The sequence below is a fragment of the Nasonia vitripennis genome, chromosome 4, assembly GCF_009193385.2.
Source record: "Nasonia vitripennis strain AsymCx chromosome 4, Nvit_psr_1.1, whole genome shotgun sequence".
Taxonomy (NCBI): domain Eukaryota; kingdom Metazoa; phylum Arthropoda; class Insecta; order Hymenoptera; family Pteromalidae; genus Nasonia; species Nasonia vitripennis.
Window position 1 is genome coordinate 10,690,436 of NC_045760.1, and position 21,322 is coordinate 10,711,757.

Here is a 21,322-nt window from a genome sequence, read left to right on the forward strand (position 1 = left end):
TTCTCCACGCGATTTTCGGCAAGCAATGCTTCGTTATAGGCGTAGGTATATAAAATTAAAAAAAAGCACTCGATAAATTCTTAAGCGCATTAGCCTTCGAGCGTCCAAGCGCCGAAAGGATTTGAAATAACGAAGGAAAAAAGCGGTGCGTCGCGCGCAGTTTCGGCTCCGATTCAATTTCGCCGGGGCGTGTGTAAGGCTGAGATTATTCGGGCAAAGGTGTGTGCGAATGCGTATATCCGGCGAAATGAAAAAAGGCCGATAGAGAGAGGGGAAAAATCTTTGAAAAATTTTCGGGAAGAGTAGAGTGAAAAGCTACGTCGATTGACGAGGCGATCGACTGCGTTGAGTTTTCAATATTCTTTCGAATGAAAATACACCCATGTATATATTCTTGGTGTTTACGCGTACGCGGTATATCGTTGATGTTCTTTTCCCCCTTCATTCTATCGTATTTTATTCCCGGAATAACGAAACGACAGTATAGTCGGAGTGGAAATAAATATTAACTGTACTTCAGTTGCAGTGCGCGCGTATACACGTTTCATTGATTTTCAGCCCCGCCGCGGCAAATCTGAGATATCAATCGAGTTCCATACACACGACGCGATGATCGAATGAACCACACGACGACGACTTGCATGAGTATTTCCCTGCCTCGGCGGAACTGATTGCTTTTTTTATGGAAAACTGAATAAACTCTCGCTCAAAGTATATTTGCCTCGCATTCGCGATTTCTTTTTATCGCCGATACGCTTCATTGCGGATACTTCTGCAACGTGATCCTCGAATAAACGTAGTTGATCAAATGTACGCGCGACATTTGAAAACGGCAAATTCCCAAATAATAAAAATGACCATTATCGAATTCGAATATATGAGCCAAATGAATTACAATTCAGCGATCGTCGTGAATAAGGTCCGCGTACTCGCTCACCCGTCGCGCTTAATACCCCGTAAATTCATTTATAGAGCCATCCCCCCTCGGCCTCTCGCTCCGAGAGCAGTTGCTTTTGATCGAGCCAAGTGTAGTGCGCTCGCGCGTCGATTGCACTTCGAACGCGAGCACGCGCCAGAGGGAGAGATGAGCCTCCGCACCGCTGCGGTGCCTCTCGAAATTATATTCCCCTCTGCACGCGTGTATATACGTATAGAGAGAGAGAGAGAGAGAGAGAGAGAGAGAGAGAGAGAGAGAGAGAGAGAGAGATGAGCTTTCGGTCAATAACGCGCCGCGTACAGGCGAACAATGGGTCGCGACAAAGGCGCTCGTGGCGTCTGCTTTTCCCTCGCCTCACTTTCCTTTTTCGCCGCGTCGGATATGCGCAGCTTTGAAAAAAATCTGTCCCTGATGCATACCGGTATGTATGCGGTCTTTATGCTCGGAAAGTCCTCTATTCCGCAGCGCGTCCGACTGCTGCTGCGGGTTGTTTGAATGGGGAAGAGAGCTTCCGCACGCCGGAACATCGAGTAATAGTCCGTCGAAAGCGAATAATTGAGGGGAACGTCAGTCAGGATGGCCTTAGTATGAAAATCGAAATGTAAATATTGTCCACAGAGCTGAACGCGACGTCGGCAATGATGAACGAGGGCAGCGCTATGGAGCCGATGGTATCGGGCAGCGCCGAGGCCGAGAGTAACGAGGAGGACAACGTCGAGGACATCCTCTACATGCGGGGCGCCTCTTTCACGATACACCTCGACGCGCAGAGAAACGGAAATAACACGACGCGTCTCTATGACGAGGATAACGACGCCGATGACGATGACGTCGATGACGATGTCGAGACGAACGAGATTCCGGACGAGGACAAGCTGCTGTCCGACGCTCAAGTGGTGGGTATAATACGTGGACAAGTATAGTCGTTGGATATGGATATCGAAGCTTTTTTTCGAATTTTAGAACGTCGTGGCTGAATATATATATATATATATATATATATATATATATATATTTTATGCATGATTACTTTTCCTTCCGGGATTCGCGCTTCGGTCAGCGCGAGCTTTTGAAATTTCGCCCGTTGAGTAATTAAACGCGCGCTGCAGTGATGGCTTTGGAGTTTAAATTTTTCGCTCTTTAAAGCTGCGCGTGTTGGTTAGTTCGCAGCTTTGAAAGCACCGCTTTATTAATCACACCGCCAGGCAGTTGTGTATGTAACAGCACATGTACTAACTACCGAGAATTACCGTACAGAGATCTATTTTACAAACTCTTCCTGCATACTCTATTCACCATCGAAAGAGGATTACGTATATACTCGCTGTGCGCGATTCACGTATATGAATTACAACATCAAAGGTCGAATCCGGCGATTACGCGTGCAAATACATTCACATTTATACCTAATCACTTCGAATCGTTCCCTATGTATTCCCACTGCGAGCGCACAATCTAATTCAACGGTAGTCGGTATTTTAAACCGTTAATTAACGCGCGCGTGCTTTGAACAATGCCGATTTAGCTCGCAGCTGATTCGACGGATTCCTGCCCTGCACGCCTCTAAATTCCGCAGCGAAAAATAATCCTACATGCTCTCTTCGCAGAATTCAAGTCCGTCGGAGAGGCAGCAAGGGACGGCAAGTCCGAGCAGCGAACCGGCGAGTACACCGTGTACACTGGACTGCGGCCCCGGCGGCAGCTGTTACCTCGAGCTCGGCGCCGCAGCCGTCGCAGCGCCGCGACGACGACGGCGCAGCAGTCCGGCGGTGATTCAGAGATGCCAATGCCCCCTTGGCCGAGGCGGCGATCGATGTCAGCACGGTGAGTGATTTACCTGCCTGGATGGCTCTCTCTTTCTCTAGCTTTTTAGTTCGTGCGGTTCTCTGTGTGTTTGACGACGAAGGGCGTAATTTGTATGCCCTCGGCCGTAGCGAGTCGGTGTAATTTTATGACGGGCAAACAGAGTGTCGGGGGCTCGGTTCTCTCGTTTTTTTTTTGTTTTTTTTTTTTTCAAGCCGGAGCTAGAGCGAGCTTCTGGGAATTGTTGTTAAGGAAATTGCGCTGACTCGTCAAGAGGAGATATGAAGGCCCTCTTGTGTGTGTGCTTTTTTCGGGGGTTATATCGCGTGCGAAGTGCGCAGAAATGATGCTTTTTTTTCGTAGACTGTACGGACGAACGTAGCGATTTCCACGAAACGGTACGATAATTTCCGCTCTCACTGATTGATGTTGATAAAACGAAGCCCTATTAGAGCTAGTGACGTGTATATTTCGTTGAAATTTAAAAACCAATCTAGAACACGAGCATATATATCGAACGCGGGCTTCCGCGAAAGCTCGGTTACAGGTAAAAACCACGAGGGCGCAACTCTACACCTTTCCAGGAAAGGTAAAAAACCTCTTAGCCGACTTTAACACACCTACGCTATTTTCAACCTCGACACATCAGGCAGTGCGTGTCGACGAGCGTCTATCTCTCGAGAGGATCTGGACGCGTTGAATTATACGAAGTAGCGAACGTCAAAGCCGAGCATATCGGCTCCCATTTTTTAGTCTATGTATACATATATAGGTGGACCTCCGCACGCGCACGATAAGAGTCCGACTCGAGTGGACGGTGCATACGCATACAGCGCGCGACGCATTTTCTGATTAACAGACGTTCAATTACGTTACGCTAATAACCTCGCGTGTGAAAAAAAAATATCATGCACCGTATACACCGATTTTCACGAAGTGTCATCTGCAGAGAGAGAGAGAGAGAGAGAGAGAGAGCCGTCATCGTCAGTCGGACAGGGCGTCGGAAGCGCGAACATGTATACGAGCAAATCATCGCTGTATTATGGGAACCGCACGAGTAGTGACCGCAGTGCTATGGCGACGACAAGCATTTCGAGTATACCGTGAAATGCTCTGTGTGCAACTGGAGACGATGACGGTGGCCAGACTCTACTGTGTATAGTTCTCTCGCGGATTACACCTGACTCGGCCTCGCGGTCGAAGATTAGACAGAGAGAGAGAGAGAGAGAGAGAGAGAGAGAGAGAGAGAGAGAGAGAGAGAGAGAGAGAGAGAGAGAGAGAGAGAACCGACACGGCGAATTAATCGGGACTTTTCGACGGTTTCTTGACTGAGAGACCGGCTAATCCGGGCTTATTGAATCGATGAATAAACAAAACCCGATTCACTGTAATGGGCGCGTCATACATCTATGTAAGCTGCGCTATTCTCCCGCAGCTATATATACAGTACACGGTCATCGGCATTTTACAGCTGACTTGACCAGTCATAACTGATCTGCCTCGCTGATTTATCGGATATCCTCGCTATTGTGCGATGCGCGGCCGTGTCGGTGGTTTTCCATGTCGACAGCGTTTTATTGTAGAAATGTACACAAACAGCCCCTCGCACACACATACGCTTGATTAATGGGATTATAGAGCCGCGTCGATCGTTTGTACGAGTTTATTGAGATGAACGCTCGCGATTGAGGGTCGTAATTTTATTATATAAATCGCTCATCGTGGAGACAATCAAGACACATCGAGTGACGGCTGATCGATTCGAAGCTCATTGCGCGCGAATTACGCAACGCTTTGGAAGCTCCGCGCCGTCGACGCACTCGAAGCGTCGCTAAAACGTCGCGTTCCCAAGGTGGTCGAGCTAATCAGCCTAATGGAGTCTGCGAAGTTGCAATGACGACGTAAATACGGCCGATAGTAGTGTACACTGTGCGAAAGCTTTGATGTGAATTTTGACGCACGCGCGCGCGCGTATTCGAATTTCACTAATGAAAAAGCTCCCGGCTATCGAGGGATCGTATTGCAACGACGGACGAAATCGCGGCTTCATCGCGAGCATTTTTCGACGCAATTAGTTTGTCGAAAGCTGCGAAAATGCGCGATCCGATAGCGTACCATATATATTCAATACGTTACTATACAGCCGGACAGCCTACACTGAAAAAAAAACACAGCCATTTTAACTGAACTCGCACCAGTAATCCGTCATTGTACGAAGACTCGCCAAAATTACCGTAGAGTTCAGCAGTTTTAAAGAATCAGTTCGGTCGTTTTTGCTGGTGTCCCGCGTAAGCGACCAATTTTATGAGTCGCGACTCGCCAGAATTACCAGTGGCACGCCGTTGTTCTTACTGAACAGTCGTTACAGTAGCAGAACGGTTAAAACTACCGAACTTTACAGCAGAAACGACTGTTTTTTTTTCAGTGTATAGTATACGCGTTCCGAAAAATAAACCTCTCTGCGCGACGCGCGAAGAAATCCAGCTCGGCCGATTGAATTTCCGCCGCGCGGCGATATATCTCAGCCGAGCGTTTTCAAGATCGCGATCTCAACCACCTTTCGCCCGAAAGCTCTCCGGCGCTTCGTCCGGATTTCGGCCTTTCAATCGCGCAGAAGGACTCGCGTACTATATGTGCGCTGCACCCTATGTGTGTCCGCGAGCTTTATGGCGGGGCGGAGCAATCCCACTTTTGCTTTTCACAAAGCCGCGACGTGCGTACTGCAACTGGGCCAACGGTGCGAGTCTCTGAGGGCCTGTAATGTATACGTAAGGAATGAGAGACGGCGACGTCAAAGGCGAAAGTCTAGCAGCGTTGTCGGTAAGTCGATCCCCGGAAATCCTTCTATTCCCGAAAGGCTCAAACGCCATTTGTCTTCGTTCGCCAGCTCTCTATACGATGGGCGATGGGCTCTTTATCTTTCGGCTCGACTCTACTCTGTGTGTGTGTGTGTGTGTGTGTGTGTGTGTGTGTGTGACTCTTTTGCTCGTTTTTCGCCGTTTCTGTATTGACTTGTAAATGCGGGCGAGTCGAGGGAGTCATTTCTGGATGCCGAGGGCGCACTCGCGGCTGCTCAAAGTCGTCATCCGCGGAATGTCTTGATTGGCTGGGTCGGGACTTTTCGAAAGAGAGCGCAGACAATGGAATAGGTGCATAATAATATATATCCACTGCGTCCCCTCCTCGACTCATCGTATACATCTCGACTCTTCCATTCCACGCTCTTTGACTCTCGCGGCATCGAGCTCTCTGTTCCCTACTCTCCAGCTTCTTTGCTACATATACCAGTCGTTAGCTCGCGCGTCGCTTTCCTCTTTCTTTTCCCCGGCAAGAAAGTGCGCGGAAGATGAGGCTTTCGCCGTCGAGAGCGAGAGAGAACTCGGCGAACTGTACAAGGCAAAAGTTCCGAAAGACTTTCGCAAGTGTCCTTCCCGATTAGGCGACGCTTTCCTCGTCGCGTCGATTCTTCAAGTGGAAGACGAGGGAGCGAGTCGTCGCCGGCAAGTTTTCGGCGAGCGCCCTCGAGGCAGCAGCCGACTCCTCGCGATTCCCACGCGAGACGCCCCGTGACGTCGCGGGCTATACAGACGCGCGCCTCGAGACAGTTCGAACAGCGCGCGAGTGAATTGAAATCGGCGAAGCTCTCGAGATTAACGAGGCGATTCGATTATGCGCCCCCATTCGAACGGAGATTCGTTTTACAACTGCGGCAGTTTCGCGATTTTTAATCGCCGCTGAAAGGAGAGAGAGAGAGAGAGAGCGCCAAGTGAAGTCCGAGTATTACGCTACTCGCGACGTTCGTTCCGAAAGTACAAATCGTCGCCGAAACTGAAAAGGATTCGTTCGTAAGGAGCGAGCTCTCCACAGCTCGTTCGCCGGCTGCGCATCGACGATTGGAGAGAGAGAGAGAGAGAGAGAGAGAGAGAGAGAGAGAGAGAGAGAGAGAGAGAAGAGAAGCAGAAGGCGGAATTTCCCTCTAAATTCCGCCGCAATTTCCGGAAATAAAATAAAGCGAGCCCCTGCTCGTTAACGTCCGGCGACGTGGAGAGCGATTCAGCATCCGCTGGCGCTCGCAGAGGGAGCTGGGAGGGAGATAAAATAAAAAACGCTCGTGCCAATCGAAACTACAGAGAAAGCTCCGAGCAAGTCGTAGTTCGCTCGTCCCGCGCGAGTTGAATCGAAATCGAGTTAGCGCAGCACTCGAGAGAGGGAGAGAGGAGGGAGGCGTCCTGTGGTCTCTTACTTTCCTTCTATATGTATACTCCCTCTCTCTCTCACGCTGCGTTCGACGATCGACCGGCCAGCAGCAACCGTTAAGTCCGCGTAATTGGAGTCGACCTGACACGGCGACGATCCAAGAGTCCATTTCGTCGTCGGGCGAGCTGACGCTTATTTATCGAGCTCTCTCGCTTCTGCTCTGTGTGTGTGTGTGTGTGTGTGTGTGTGTGTGCATATGAATGAAGTTCGTTCGTCCGAAAGTTTTGAATAACCGAGAGAAACTTGTTCTCCCCCCCCCCCCCCCGGCTGCGTATGCAGCGCAAGAAAGTCGCTAAAACACCAAGTAACAAGAGTCGTCCAATCCCTCAAACGGCCGCAGACAAAACGCGGCGGCGCCGAGAAAGGCGGGCAGTTCCTTATACTCGCATACACGTCTTCGAAACACGTAGCGGGGGTGAGGTGTATATCGCGCCGCCGATTAAACTGCCCTGGCGCCCAGCCAAAATGGTCGACCCGCACGCTAGATTAAGCAGATTAAGCGCACGCGAAGAGCCAAGAGAGAGAGAGAGAGAGAGAGAGAGAGAGAGAGGGAGAGAGAGAGAGAGAGAGAGAGAGACTTTAATTTAACGACGCCGGGCTATCTCTCTCGCGCACTTGCAGCGCCGCGCCTTTGTGTAATTGGGTATTTGTTTGAGTTATCGTTACGTAGTACCTCGGATATGCACCGACTGTGGGCGAGAGCTCGATTTTTAATTTTCAGCACACTCACTCCTCGGATGTCTCTGCTCGAGCGAGCCTTTTACTGCATTACGGTTTGATCCATACAAAGCCGAACAAAAGAGCCCGAAAGCCCGCGGGGGGCAAAAGTTTTTCAATGTTGCCGCGATAACACGCAACGAGTGCTTCCCTCTCTCGTCGAACCGCTGCGGGAAAAGAGAGAAAGAGAAGAAAAAAAGGCCCTCGAAGAGAGCTCGATGGTACTCGATATTATAAACCGGAAGAGCGACGACGACGACGACGAGCTCACTTCAGTGCTCGCTCGCCGGATGTGAAATACGACTGGTTGCCAATTACTTTTCCTTTCTCTTTTTCCGCACGAGACTCGCTTGCGCTTGCGTTTCATTCTTCCGTAGAGAAGATCCACTCGACCGCTGCTCCTTCAATGTTCTCTCGTTTTTTTATTTCTTCTTTGCCCCTCTGGCTTTCTCTGTGTCATCTCTCACTCCGAAAGTCGCGGCGCTGCGCTTCAATCTCAAATCGTCGGGCTTTTTCATCTCATGCCCTCTCTCGTCTTGTTGTGCCTCAATTATGCGATCTCTTCTCGGATTATATCGCGATCCCATCGTCCTTTTGAAAAAGTGGGTACTTCGTTGAATAATGTGCCCGACTCTCGTTACGCCTTATCCCTCGATCAACGTCGCGGATCTTAATTAGAAGCTACGAGATCGTATCGGTGAAAAATTGAGATTCAAATTCATGCGAACTGCGTAATATCTGTTGGAAGCCTCGAAGACGATCTCAGTCTCTCTTGTCAATTTCCGGCCGTCCGCGAGTCCCTTCCCGCAACAGGCCATATCGATCGGAAATTCGTCGTCGCAGACGTATACTGTACGGAAGTAATCGACGTATTTTCCTTGAAGCTCGAGGTCCGACCATACCCGGCCGCGACTACTTAAAGCACCGAGCGTACGCGCCTCGTACGCATTTGTTGTTCCCTTTCTTTCGCTCTTTCCAAAGAAGAAACTCTCTCCGCGGGCGAGATTCTGAAATAATCAATACCATAACGCGCAGCCGAAAGCACCAGCCATTTCGCTTGCGCGCGCCTACGAAACTGCTCTGGCAGGTAGGCAGAGTATGGCATATACATATACTCGGCTCCGCCGCCGAGCCGTATAACCATTTTAACCTTAATAAATTGTACAAAGTCTTTCTAACGAGGCCTCGCGGACTTTTGCAACAACGCTCTACACGCGCAGTCTTGGAGCGGAGCAAGAAAGTCGACGGAGTCGTTAGGCCAGTTAATAATTAAACTGCGCGCGCGCGCGAGCGAGCTGTGTAGCTTCGTATATATTTTTTGTTCCCCCGGCTCGTTTTTTTTTTTTGCTGCTACCGCCGCTTCTTTGCCCGGACTCCGGGAGAGGTAGAGAGAAGAACTCGTCGGCTGTAGTTCGGGAAAAGTTGAAAAATCCGCGGGAGATGCGCGCACTCCCCGAGGGCTTTACTCGGCTGTATACAGATAGATGTATATACTTCGAGGCGTCTTTTACTCGGAAGTTATGGGAATGAGTTTGCTGATTTTTTTTCTGCCCCTGGACGGCTGGTGATGAATTTTAAGGATTCGTGCTTTCTTTCGTTTCATTTTCATTCAGCCGAGAGTCGCATTGAAATTCATAGAACGCGTGAGTTTAATTAATCTATACTCGAGACTTCGTGGAATCAACGTCGATGATTCGATATAGAGAAGTAAAGAACGTTTTTCCGGAAGCCTCCACTCGCTCCTAATAGGATAGCGAGAAAACGTCGCAGCAGGGCAACGAGCACACAGCGGTAGATGATTAAGGAAAAAGGCGCTTCCAATAAACCGACGATGTAATGAGCCGCCCGATGAGGTAAGCCAAACGCGCAGTAATAAGCTCGCGTTATACGCGCACGCGACGAGAACGGCGGAAAGCCGCTCGCGCGCGGCGCCAAGCACGGGACCTGCCCCCGCGAAGATAAAGCTCTCTTTTATTTATCATCCATCCCCGCACTGCCGAAGCTCTCTCTCTCTCTCTCTCTCTCTCTCTATCTCTCTCTCTTGCGCGCGCGCAAGGGGGGCACTATTCCACCTCCGCGGTGCTGCGGAAGAATGAGGTTGCGATATCCGCGCGGTATTCACTCCCTCTCTCCAATTTCACGAGAGCACATTTATCTCGGCTCCGCAGAATTCAACGGGCGGAGAAGCTAGCCCCTCTCGGAGCCGTTCAATAACATTCAACAAATCGCTCCCTATTGATTCGGCTACTGCGCACTGAGCCATACTTATGCAGTCCGGAGAACTTTCGAGCTATGCAGGTCGCACCTCGGTTGACTTTCGCCGAAGATATACGTGCTGGATTATTTCTTGTTTCGCGCGATCCATACGCGCGAAGCTCGTGAAACTTTCTCGAGCCAACGAACTCCGGTTGAAAAAAGCTCAGAGAACAAAGAAGTGCCCACGCGCTGCAAATTGAAATGAACCCACGCGTGGGCGACAAAAGAAAAATCTGCTTTACGCGGCGGCGGAGGGTTCGAGGAAAAAAGTTGCCCCAGACACAAAGCCCGACGCGAAGGTGTTTTGATAAATTCCTCGAGGCCTCATCGGAGTCGTAAAAAAGCGGCGCGTCGTCTCCTGTGGCTATTATATACACACACACGTTATACGTCGGCCAGTAGAGCACGTCGTGTGTATGTAACGAGTGTAGTCCGGGGAAGCTTGAAAAGACGACTCGCGAGCTTTCGTCCTTAACGTCTTCGCGCTTCAAACTCGACGGGAGAATCTGCTTCCCGCGGGAAAGTTCGAAGAAGAAAAAGCTCTCGTTCTCTCCAGCACGAATATAACCTCCGGAATCCAAAGCTCGTCCAAGTAAATTCTCGACTCCTGAAAAGTCGCTCATCGCGCCGCGGCTCCGATATAAAACGCGCGGACTTTTTAATAACGCCGCGCGCGCTCTCCCCACACAATAAAGTTCGCGCCGTGTAATGAAGAGCGCGAGCCGAGGAGAGGAGAGAGGGATTCGTTTCCTCCGGGGGTTTTTCCTCATTGTTAGCGCAAGTTTTCGCGTCCACGGTCAGCTCTCTTTAGAAGCGAGAGGCTGAGAGATAGCTATACGGACAATTACTGTAATGACGGCCCGGCCGGGAAAACTTTTATTACGTTTCTCCGTGTCTTCTCGCGCCGTCGGGGAGAACTGCAGAGACCAGTCGAGAGAGAGAGGGGGCGGGGGGCGGGGGGGGGGGGTCGATCGGGCCGTAACGCCGCTGTGGATAGAGGAAAAGAGAAAAAGTTCGGAATGTTTATCGGGAGCTTTTCTGCCTGTTTAACGCCGTCGTTGCGATCTTTGTTGCTGCCCTGATTAAACTCGATATCGCGCTTGCTTCTTATGGAGACTTTTCACTTGTACACCGTCATTTAATCAACCGCGATTGCAGGTCAAAGAAACGCGCGCGCGCAAAATGCTCCCCTCCCGGCGTGCAGCACGGCTCCAAAAAAAGGCAGGGCGAGAGAGAGAAGCGGAAAGAACAAGTGGCCCGAATTGATTTCGGATCCAGCGCGGTGCTCGCGTCACCGCCAGCTTTCCCGAAAAAAGCTCGCCATATAGTGGAGAGCCGAAGGGAGGGAGAAAAACGGGAAATCGCGCTAAATTCCGTACACGGGTTCGCCGGCGCGTTAAATTCCATCGGGCTACAATGCCTCTTTCCAGACCGACACGCTGCGCCGAAAAAGACGGACTCGCTTCTCGTTTTTCCACCCCCTCTCTATACCCTACGTCCCTCTATCTCGGTCTGTATATTCGTGTCGCTTTGCCCCTGTAGCTTTTGCGCGCGACACGCGAACGAAAAAGCTCCTTTTTTGTGTCCTTGAAATCGGTATAATACTCCGAGCGACCGCCGCGCGTCGTGAATACGAATGCAGATTGATATCGCGGGTTTTTTCTTTTCTTCTTTCGGTAAACGACGCATAAGGGCCGACGCTCGGATATCCTCGAGTTTCGGACGTTGAGCGAGCTGCCGCGATAAATCGATAACGCCGCGGCTGCGTGTGCGTGCGCGGGCGAGTTTTTACACGGCGAGAATTTCACGCGGTCGGAAATTAATGGTGGACGTGAATCACGCAATCCTCGGCGTGCGGTATGAAACGCCTGATGGATACCTCGTAATCAAGCTAAAAACGCCCGGGGTGTACGCGTGGAGTACGTGTAGAGTATAGGACGAGTAGATAAGGTCTCGCTCCGTCAGCCGAGCCCTCCTACAGGAATCAAAGACGACAAAAAAAAAAAATAAAGTCGGCGAGCCCGGAGGCACGAAGCGTCTCTTGGTCGCGAACATCGCGGCTAATGATCGATCTTTATCGTCAGCGTAATCCAGGCCCATATAATATACGCGGCGCGAGGTATCGTATCCCGGCATCAGCAGCGTCGCCAATCAAAACCCGCGCTATAGCGTCCACGTTGATCCCGTCCGAGTCGTTCGTCCGAGAGACGGATGGGCCATTACGACGAAGACTCCCGAAGAAATCAGAGAGCGAGAGAGAGAGAGAGAGAGAGAGAGAGAGAGAGAGAGAGAGAGAGAGAGAGAGAGAGAGAGAACACGTCCAGCCCATACATAATGGGAGCCAAGAGCCAAGCGTACGGCGTCCCTAACGATCCTCTCTCCCTCGAGTACGTGCGTACGCTGTATGTATACAGGCCTGCGGAGAAGTGCGTAGAAGTGTACAAGTCACCTTTTGGCCCCGTGTGTGTGAGCGTGCGATTGTGTACCTTTTCTCCATCCCTCATCCAGCTGCACTTGTCAAGGGGGGAGAGGTGGAAGACTTAGAGGGGCTAAGTATGTACACTATGCGCAGTGGGGTGGGAATGGGCGATATCGCGATGTGCGCTGTATATCGAGCTGTCTCTGCTTTTCTCTCTCTCTCTCTCTCTCTCTCTCTCTCTCTCTCTCTCTCTCTCTCTCTCTCTCTCTCTCTCTCTCTCTGTATGTGGCTCTACGGGGTGCGCGCGGCCATCGGAACTCCGATCGATAGCGTAAGCTACTTCCCCCCTAGAGGCTCGCCGCACGGGAGGCCGGCTAAGGAAATGGGATTATTTGTTTTTTTCGGAGGGGGTGAGGGTTTTCATTCCGCCGCGCAGAAGGAGGAGTAATTCGGCTGTTTTATCAGCGGAAAAAACGGGTGCGAATCGCGCGAGTTACATGAGTATAAAAAACTGTTCGCGCAACTGATGTCCGGAAACTGTATAACGATCGATGCGAGAGAGCCATGAATAAGTAGTAAAATAAACTTGCGAACTCGCTCGGTTTAGTACATTAACCCCCGACCGCGCGACGAGTGAGCGAGCTGCAAGCGAGTTAGTTTCATTGGTTATTAAAACGCTCGAATTCCGCTCTACGCCGACATTTATGGCCCTTTTCATCAATATTCAAAGCGTCTAACTTTCCGGCCTGTACAGCGGATCGTCGCGGCGGCTGCGAGAAGAGCATCGTTGCTCCATCGATCGATGTATATACATATAGTACGAAGCTGAGTCAAAAATCTTCCGAGCTATACACACTGAATGTACGGGTGGACGAGCGAGCAGACCTCTGTTTATCGTTTGTTGATCGAAGCGCGGGTTTACCGTTGTTCATTTGCCGAATTATTCTCGATCGTTATATTGTTGTTCCTGTGCAGCACACAAACACACTCTCGTCGAATTGAAATCGTTATCGCGCGCGCATATGGAAATAAAATCTCCGAAAAAAGTTGCACGCGTACAATATAGCCGCGCCGCGTATAATCTCGGAGATGTTGAACAACAACTCACAGGTTGGCCATAACAATAAGAGCGTGTGTATTCCAGCCACTTACGCTAAACAGCTGCTGCTCTGCTGCTTACTTGATACGCGCAAGCTGTCGGGAGTGCGCGTTTCGCGAGAGGAGAGAGCTGGGCTGAATTCGAATTATGATTATTATCTCCGTAATACACGAGAGCTGCTGCGTTTGGCTAAGTACGCGCGGTAATGAGATTAGCGGCTCGTGAATCAAATCAGGTGTTCGAAACAAGAGCGAAAAGAATGAGAATTTGCCGTCTGCGTTATTTTCGAGCGGTAAAATTTCACATATCGCCTCGATGACGGGAAGTATATCATACACGGAAAAAAATGGGGTTGGTAACAGTAACAAACCGCTTGGCAAAATACGCACCAACTATTTCTTTGGTTAACCTTACCAATAACTTGATAAACGTTACCAAAACTTATTATTTTATTATACTTACCAAGTACTTGGTAAGGTTAACCAAAAAAATAGTTGGTGCGTATTTTGCCAAGCGGTTTGTTACTGTTACCAACCATTTTGTTCCGTGTACGCGTGTATTATTGGAGAAAATCGCAGGGTCATCGACGGTATACATACTCGCGAGTATCCCACCGAGAGCTCGAGGTAAATATATACACACATCGAGGCGAGTATAGATAGCGAAAAAAAGGCCTCCTCCTCCCGGGATAATACCTGCGAAAGCTCGGCAGTCACGTCACCCGCCTAAGCCGCAACAATGCCGTAAATTCAGCCCCACATCGGAGAGAGATAAGGGTCGAGATTAATCCGGGTAATATAAATACGGACTGAGAGTCGATCGAGAGATTGACCGGCAGTGGACTTGTACGTAGACGTAATCGCGTGCTTTTAATTATAGCCGGCATTCAAGGCTCCGTACACGTTCTATATGGAATAAAACTCGGGCAATCTTCCGTGCAACGTTGTGTAGGTATATGTATATGTGTATAAACTGTACAGAGGCGCTCCGGTCCAGCGTGAAATTTCCAATCCAGCGAGAGCATACATCCACGCAGCGTTTGAATTTTCATACAATAATAACGGGCGTATTTACCCGCGGCTCTCGTCGCGCTGCAACGGACGATAATAACAAAATTTCATTTTTGATCTTCGCGTCCGCTCGTTGGAGTCACGGGCAGACACTTTCCACCAAATTCCCAGCGTCAAGCTGGAACAGACGCGTCCGAGTTGTTTAATTTCGACGCGAAATAATTGATCAATATAAGAAACCGATCGCGGCTTACTACGCAGCGATCCGCCAGGAATAACCCGCGTCGTTTCGCAAAACGAAAAGCATCTCGCGCGGAATGAAACTCGAGAGCCGAGTTTACCAGCTTGATAAAACGCGCTCAGCGTCCATGGAGATGCGAATGATGGAGAGACTTTGGAAAGATATTGATTAAAGATTCAAACTTCAGCCAGAGTGTCGACTAACGCGCTTATTCAGCTTCGCTCCATACACTATCGTTAATCCCATCTCATCAACTCCGCTCCACGTCTAAAAATACCCACCACCTCCACAACACACCCTCCAAAGCTCCAAATACGCACGTGCCGTTCTCTCACTCCACCTTCGTAATCAGCCCCGCACACAAGTGATGTCCGCCGCAGAACCGACGCGCGCGCATAAAACGTCGCTCTGCTTCGCCCTGATCAGCCCTGTGCATAATGCACGCGCTTGCGAATCTCTTAGGGCTCGCAAACACAATTTGCCGCGTCACAGCGGATAGTTCATCGATTAGGAGCGTTAACTCTCTCGCGCGGCACTGCTGCTGCTGATGCTATTGCAGAGAGAGAGAGAGAGAGAGAGAGAGAGAGAGAGAGAGAGAGAGAGAGAGAGAGAGAGAGAGACGCCACAGGTTGTGCGTCGCCGATATCGTGCTCTGCACTATACCTACTCCGTGGGTGTATAACCTACTCTCCTATACACACATACAGGTCGGAGAAGCAGCGAGAATTTGGCATCATCGTCTCCGCGCGCGCAATTACGGAGAGGAGTGCAGCGCGCGAGTGGGGCAGACGCTTCGGCAAACTCGATGCTTTTGAGCTGCCGTGTCGGGCTCTATTGGCAGGCGCCGGCGATGACTCGTGCAATGCCTGCTGTGGACGAGCTGATCGCATTAGCTCGCTCTGTGCAGGTGTGCGATTCTTTGGGGATGTGCGTAAAATCATTTGGACTCCGAAATCCTTTCGATTCCTATATAATATTCTACATCCGCATCGACGCAAACAATAAATCTCTCGAACAACGCGTTCCTTTCTTCTCGAAAAATCCAAACAAGATCGCAAGTCGTACACAGCACCTCAGGAAAGTTTCGATTGTTTGCCTCGAACACCAGCGGCGGTAGCAGCGCGTGGAAAAGAAAAAATACACAATCGCCGCAGCCCGAGAGCTGCGTAGCGGGGCTTCCCTATTCATTGTTCACACAGCGGATTAACTTCACAACTCGAACTTGCGTCGCGCTGAATCAACTCGCTCAGCGAGAGCAGCTCCTTCGAACGAGAAGCTAACGCGCAAAGTCTACTGTTATCATTTCGGATTTTCGCGCGAGAGCGATAGAAGCGACTCTATATACACGCGTACGCCATAAATAACAGATGAGCGGAATCAAACCGCGCTTGTTTCATACGGCAAATCTTTTACGCTTAGAAAATCTTCCTGTACAAATCCGACCCCGCGACGACGGCGTCAAATCCAAATCCTCCTTTACTGCGCGTCTACACCACGCGACGGTGGCGAAAACTAGACCTATATGCCATATATAGTGCAGAGGCTCTGTATACACACAGAGAGAAAGCGGCTACAGCCTATTCGCGGATTACGCGTGTCCCGGCGACGCGTTACGCTCGGTTATTCCCGTAATTCGAATGTACACGTATACACTCGCCGCGCGATAATTGCGATTATGCACGTTCTCCTCTATGTGTGTCGCTGGGAATATGGGTACTGCGATCGGCGAAAGGCGGGTTTTGTAATTGAAATGAGTAGGTGGAAATACGGGCGGGTTTATGGAGATGTAACGATGATGATGAGCGATGACTCGCCTGGTTAATGAAGCGCCGGAAATCGATATTTTTAATTTATCCGGCAAAGGAGTTGAGCGACGCTTATATACTTTTAACGTCCGTGACGAGACGCCAAAGGATCATGAATAACGTGATCGACGGAGAATATTCCGATTAAAAGTCATACGCATGCATAATTGCTCGCATGTCGCGGATGAGTTTTTCAATATTTGATCGCACATCCGTTGCCCCCAAAGAAACGCGGTAAATACATACATACACATATATATAACCCTAGTCCAGCGCGAGCGACCCGTTATTTATGGGCTGATCGAAGTATGGCCAGTTCGGGAGAGTGAATTAATCGCCCGAGGAACAGCCCTGCGGTCGCCGGGGTTCGCCGCACGCTCGCTTATACTTGTCGTTATGGTGCAAGCGCAAGAGCCCCCGGGGACGGGCGCGTATTTATCTTCCGAAAATTAAATTTTCAAACGACAGCTGACAAACGTTTCGATAAACAGATACTCGAGGCGACGAGGAAATATTCAACGCGTCGACTTACACTCATCCGCGGTGTAACATATGTAACATATGGAAATTCTTTTATACATCGCACATAACACTGCACATACGCGTAGCTCAAAGTCAGCGACAGACAGCGGGACGTCTTCCGCATAAGCAGCGGAACGGGGGAGATATAAGCGGATCAAGCCGCGAGCATAGCGTCAAACGCACCCGTATCGTGTCTGACGTTTACTGGATTAGGACTACTGGCCAGGCCAGCGAGCCCTCCCCCCGCCTCTCGGAACAGTAACTGCTGCATAAATGACCGTTGCAGTATGCGGAATACTCGCGCGCATAACCGGCTCCTGTGATTAATTATATGAGCCGAAATAGCTGCAGGGAGAGAGGGCAGTGCTTGTACCTTCGGTTAACCGATAGCACACGACAGTTACACTCCGCGAAAGTGGGTTGTTTACGCGGAACGTTACAACAGTGCAGTGACATCCGCAGGAGTAGGACAAAATATAAAAAGATAGTTCATGTGCCTGGTCGAATAATCGATGGATGCTACTGTGATAGAAGGAAAAAAAATACCGTTTTACGGCGTCTATCGACCGTTGCAGCGGCTGGAATTTCCCGCGACTTGGTTTTATTAGATCGCATATTAGCCGATACAGAGCGGCGTCGACCTACTTGCGCGTCGGTCGAAAAAAGAGCTGCATTTGTGAAATATCCAAGTTGATAATAATAAAGGCTTCGAGAGCCGGACACGGCGGGAAAGCTCCCTTTTAGCGTCAGCGCGCATTATACATACTTTATATCGGGTATTAAAATCGCGGCAGGAGAATAATATGAGGTTTCTTATTTTTCCCTATTGTTTTCCTCATCCTCGTCGCGCTCCGAAGCCCTTTGCAGCTTATTATAAGCGGTGCGGCTCGAACTCGAAAGAATCCTGTGCAACTGGGCCAAACTCCACGCGGAAGGAGGTTGCGCGCCCTTAGCGCAGTTTAATGCATAAGGAATTATAAAAACGCGCCGTTGATAATTGAGCGCGCGAGAGAGAGAGAGAGACCGAAAATACTTTAATTAATAGCGTGGAGAACTTCAGCGAGAGCTTGCGGCGACGAGAAGTTTTATAAATCTTGCGCTAAAAGTTTTTCCTCGCAACTTTGCAATTACCGCGACTGCGATGCTTTTTTCTCGGGGACGCGCGAGGCATGCCATATACCGCCGGAAGGGCTGTATCGTCCCTTGATTGAACACAAGCGGAATATCGTATGAACGACGTGGAAGAGTATACCGTGTTATACGGTATTTTTGAATATGTTTCCCGACGCGGCGAGAGGGAGCTTACGCCGGGTTGAACGGCGAATATGTAGCCCACACCCTCGAAAATTCCGCCCAATTAATAAACCCCCAGCGGGCACAAACGGCCCGATGGCTGAACACGAGCTGCCGAGAGAAGGCTCAGAAAACCTTCAGCCACTCGTAAAGTGCGCATTCAGCCCCTCCTCGACCGCAGCGACGACGACGGCGGCGGCAGTATAGCAACACAGCGCGAGGGACTGGTCCGGACGAGGCTGAGGTATCCGGCTATTATATAACGTCGTCCCGGTGTATATACGGTGCAGTATGCGGGCGGCGGCGACGTCTTGTCCCGTTATAACTCCTGCATTCCGGGCTATTTACTCTCCGTGTATGTATAAGGATAGAGAGCCTCTGCTTCTGACGCTCGTTTGCGGGGTAACCCGCGAGCGCCTTTTCAATCTCTCCTTCCTATGTACTCTGTATGGCGAGCTTTGTGAAACCGATGCCTTATTTCGAGGATATCCATAGACGGTTTTTATAGTTTGTATTTCACTATGTAACCCCGTTTCGTTAGCATTATCAATTCGTTGATCGGTTTCTAACAATATCGTATTTCAATATTATTTGTGTGAGCTATAATCGGCCGCCTCGGCTTCGTCGAAGGCACACGAAGCGCGATTTAATTCAATATTCAGATAATGCTCGTTTATAAAACTACTTGAACGACCAATTAACGCTATATTAGTTAGCTATATATAGAAGTAAAACAGAAGCAGAAAACACGTATATTACAGAAGCGTCGAAACAAGCCTCTCTCGCGGCGTAATCCGCGTTTCCACAACAGAGACAGAGAGCGGGGCGCAACGAGAGCCGAGCGAGAAATCAATACGAGAAAGCTCTTATCCATTTCCATGTACACACGCACGAGCCATCGGGCAGAATCTGCTTATCCGCGTAAAAAGAAACGGCGACGCGAAATCCTGAGCATAAAAGATACACGGTACAGACGTGCACGCATGTGTATATACCTATATAAGCACGTCCTATCGAGTTTCCATTTCTCTTCTCCTCCACTGCAGTCGCGTCCCCGGCGTCGCGAAGCCAAGACTTTCATCTTCGCGACCGCGCGTGTAAAGCTTTTTCTTTTTCTCTTTTTCCCTGATTTATCGCTATACCACGCGGCTGATTGATACAACGCGCGGGCGCGTTTTTTTGTCTTCCGATATTTTCTCATTCGAGTCTTCGCAAGCTCCCCCGGCGAAGTTTGCCCCGATGACGCGGTGAAATTTGAAAAGAATCGTTTAGATCTCTTCGGCTTTTTAGGAAAAGCAAACTTAGGTGTTTACGGAGAAGAGGTATACGCGAACGTTTGTTTTACATCGCAATGATAGCCGTGGAGGGAAAACAGAGGTCGCGACGACCGAGCGAGTACCTGGAAAAATACACTTTGGCGCTCGCTTCTCCCGCCGCGATGTTATGGCAAATTTTCTCGTCCCTCCAAGACCATACCTTAATAATACACTATTTTCACGGAAACTGCGAACAAAAAAAAGCCAAATTTTGGCGTCTCAGCGTCGAAACTCGCCCCTAACGATGCAGAATATAGACAGCCAGCTGGCTATCGGCGCGCGGAGATCCTCCCCTCGAGTGCGCCTTGTCTCGAATATACAGCCGCGCGCAGTGGCACGAGAGTCCGATGTTGAATCTCTCTCGCACACACTCTCTCTCTCTCTCTCTCTCTCTCTCTCTCTCTCTCTCTCTCTCTCTCTCTCTCTCTCTCTCTCTCTCGGGCTCCTTTGTCCGTCCGCGCGCGCGGAATCCAGCGGCTTTACGCTCTCCCGCACTTCTCGTATAACGCGAGCGCTGCAGCGGCTCGTTCGCACGTACACTCTCTTTCTCGTCACGAGTATACGTATAAGTTTTCCCTCTGCGGTTTCGCTCAAAGGGCTCCGCGCCCGACTTTTCGCGCCCTCTTTATCAGGAGTTTACTGCGAATTCGAGGCGATACGCGCAGGATATGGGAGGAGGGAAAAAACGGTTTTTACGATCAGGACCAGCGAGTTTATGGATATGAATGTGTGTGTGTGTGCATATAGGCAGGTGCATAACCCGCGAAGTTTCGAATTTCTGTTCCAGAGACGGAAGTGAGATCGCCGCGCTTCACGGGCCTTAGCTGGCTCGCGTTTCCCCCGCTGCACGCGGCCTACAAGCACGTCCAGTTGGAGCTCGAGTTCCGTCCGGAGGCTTGGGACGGCGTCCTTCTACTGGCCGGCGAGAGGGACGACCTGCAGGGAGATTTTATGGCTCTGATCCTCCACCACGGATACGTCGAGTTCAGGTAAGCGCGTTCGTTTTACATGCATGTATATATGTATACACGGGGAGAAGAGGTGCGACGCTATTTTATGCAAGCTAACTCGTTTATGACTTTATCGGACTCACCTCGTTCGTTCATACTTGATGGCGTGTGTGTGTGCATATGGAGCTCCGATCTGCAGATTGAATTTCGTACATACGCATATGCGACTCTGCAGTGCGAGGGCTGAGTGAATTACGCCGAGCTTTGCAAACGATAAGTCACATATGCAGTTGTGCGCGAGAATCTCGTACATACGTAGCGATTCGCTAACTCGGTTAATTCGACACCTCAATTTTTTTTACCATGTATCCATATGGGCATTTCGCGACCTGGCGCGTTCGCGAACGCGTTGCGGGTAATTTGATTTTCGCGATCAACAAGTTGCCCGTTAATTACCCGCACGCTCCGCCATACAATTAGCCGTGTACGCAACACAGCGAATGTTCTAATATACGTTCCCGCGTGTGTACGCGTTTATTGTACAAGCCTTTGCGGGATGTCGATCATCCGATACGCGCAACATAGCTACATATATCGGTTAATTAGCCCGACGCTGATGATTGTGCGCGAAAACGGTATAACCTTCGAAAAATCGACTCGCCGCACTCCCGATCGAAAAAGGAGAAGAAAATCAGAG

The 21,322-nt window shown here is 50.1% G+C and overlaps 2 protein-coding genes across 5 annotated transcripts in view; one reads left to right on the top strand and one right to left on the bottom strand.

Moving 5' to 3' along the window:
• Positions 1–21,322, bottom strand: part of LOC100116601 — a 114,870-nt gene that overhangs the window by 72,433 nt on the left and 21,115 nt on the right. The window lies entirely within an intron of this gene.
• Positions 1–21,322, top strand: part of LOC100116467 (pikachurin) — a 75,850-nt gene that overhangs the window by 29,445 nt on the left and 25,083 nt on the right. For all 4 annotated transcript variants that reach the window (XM_031929851.1, XM_031929852.1, XM_031929854.1 and 1 more), the window contains 3 exons: positions 1,556–1,833; positions 2,545–2,761; positions 20,463–20,664. In XM_031929851.1, the coding sequence (XP_031785711.1) occupies positions 1,556–1,833; positions 2,545–2,761; positions 20,463–20,664 (697 nt within the window). The remainder of the gene's footprint in view (positions 1–1,555; positions 1,834–2,544; positions 2,762–20,462; positions 20,665–21,322) is intronic.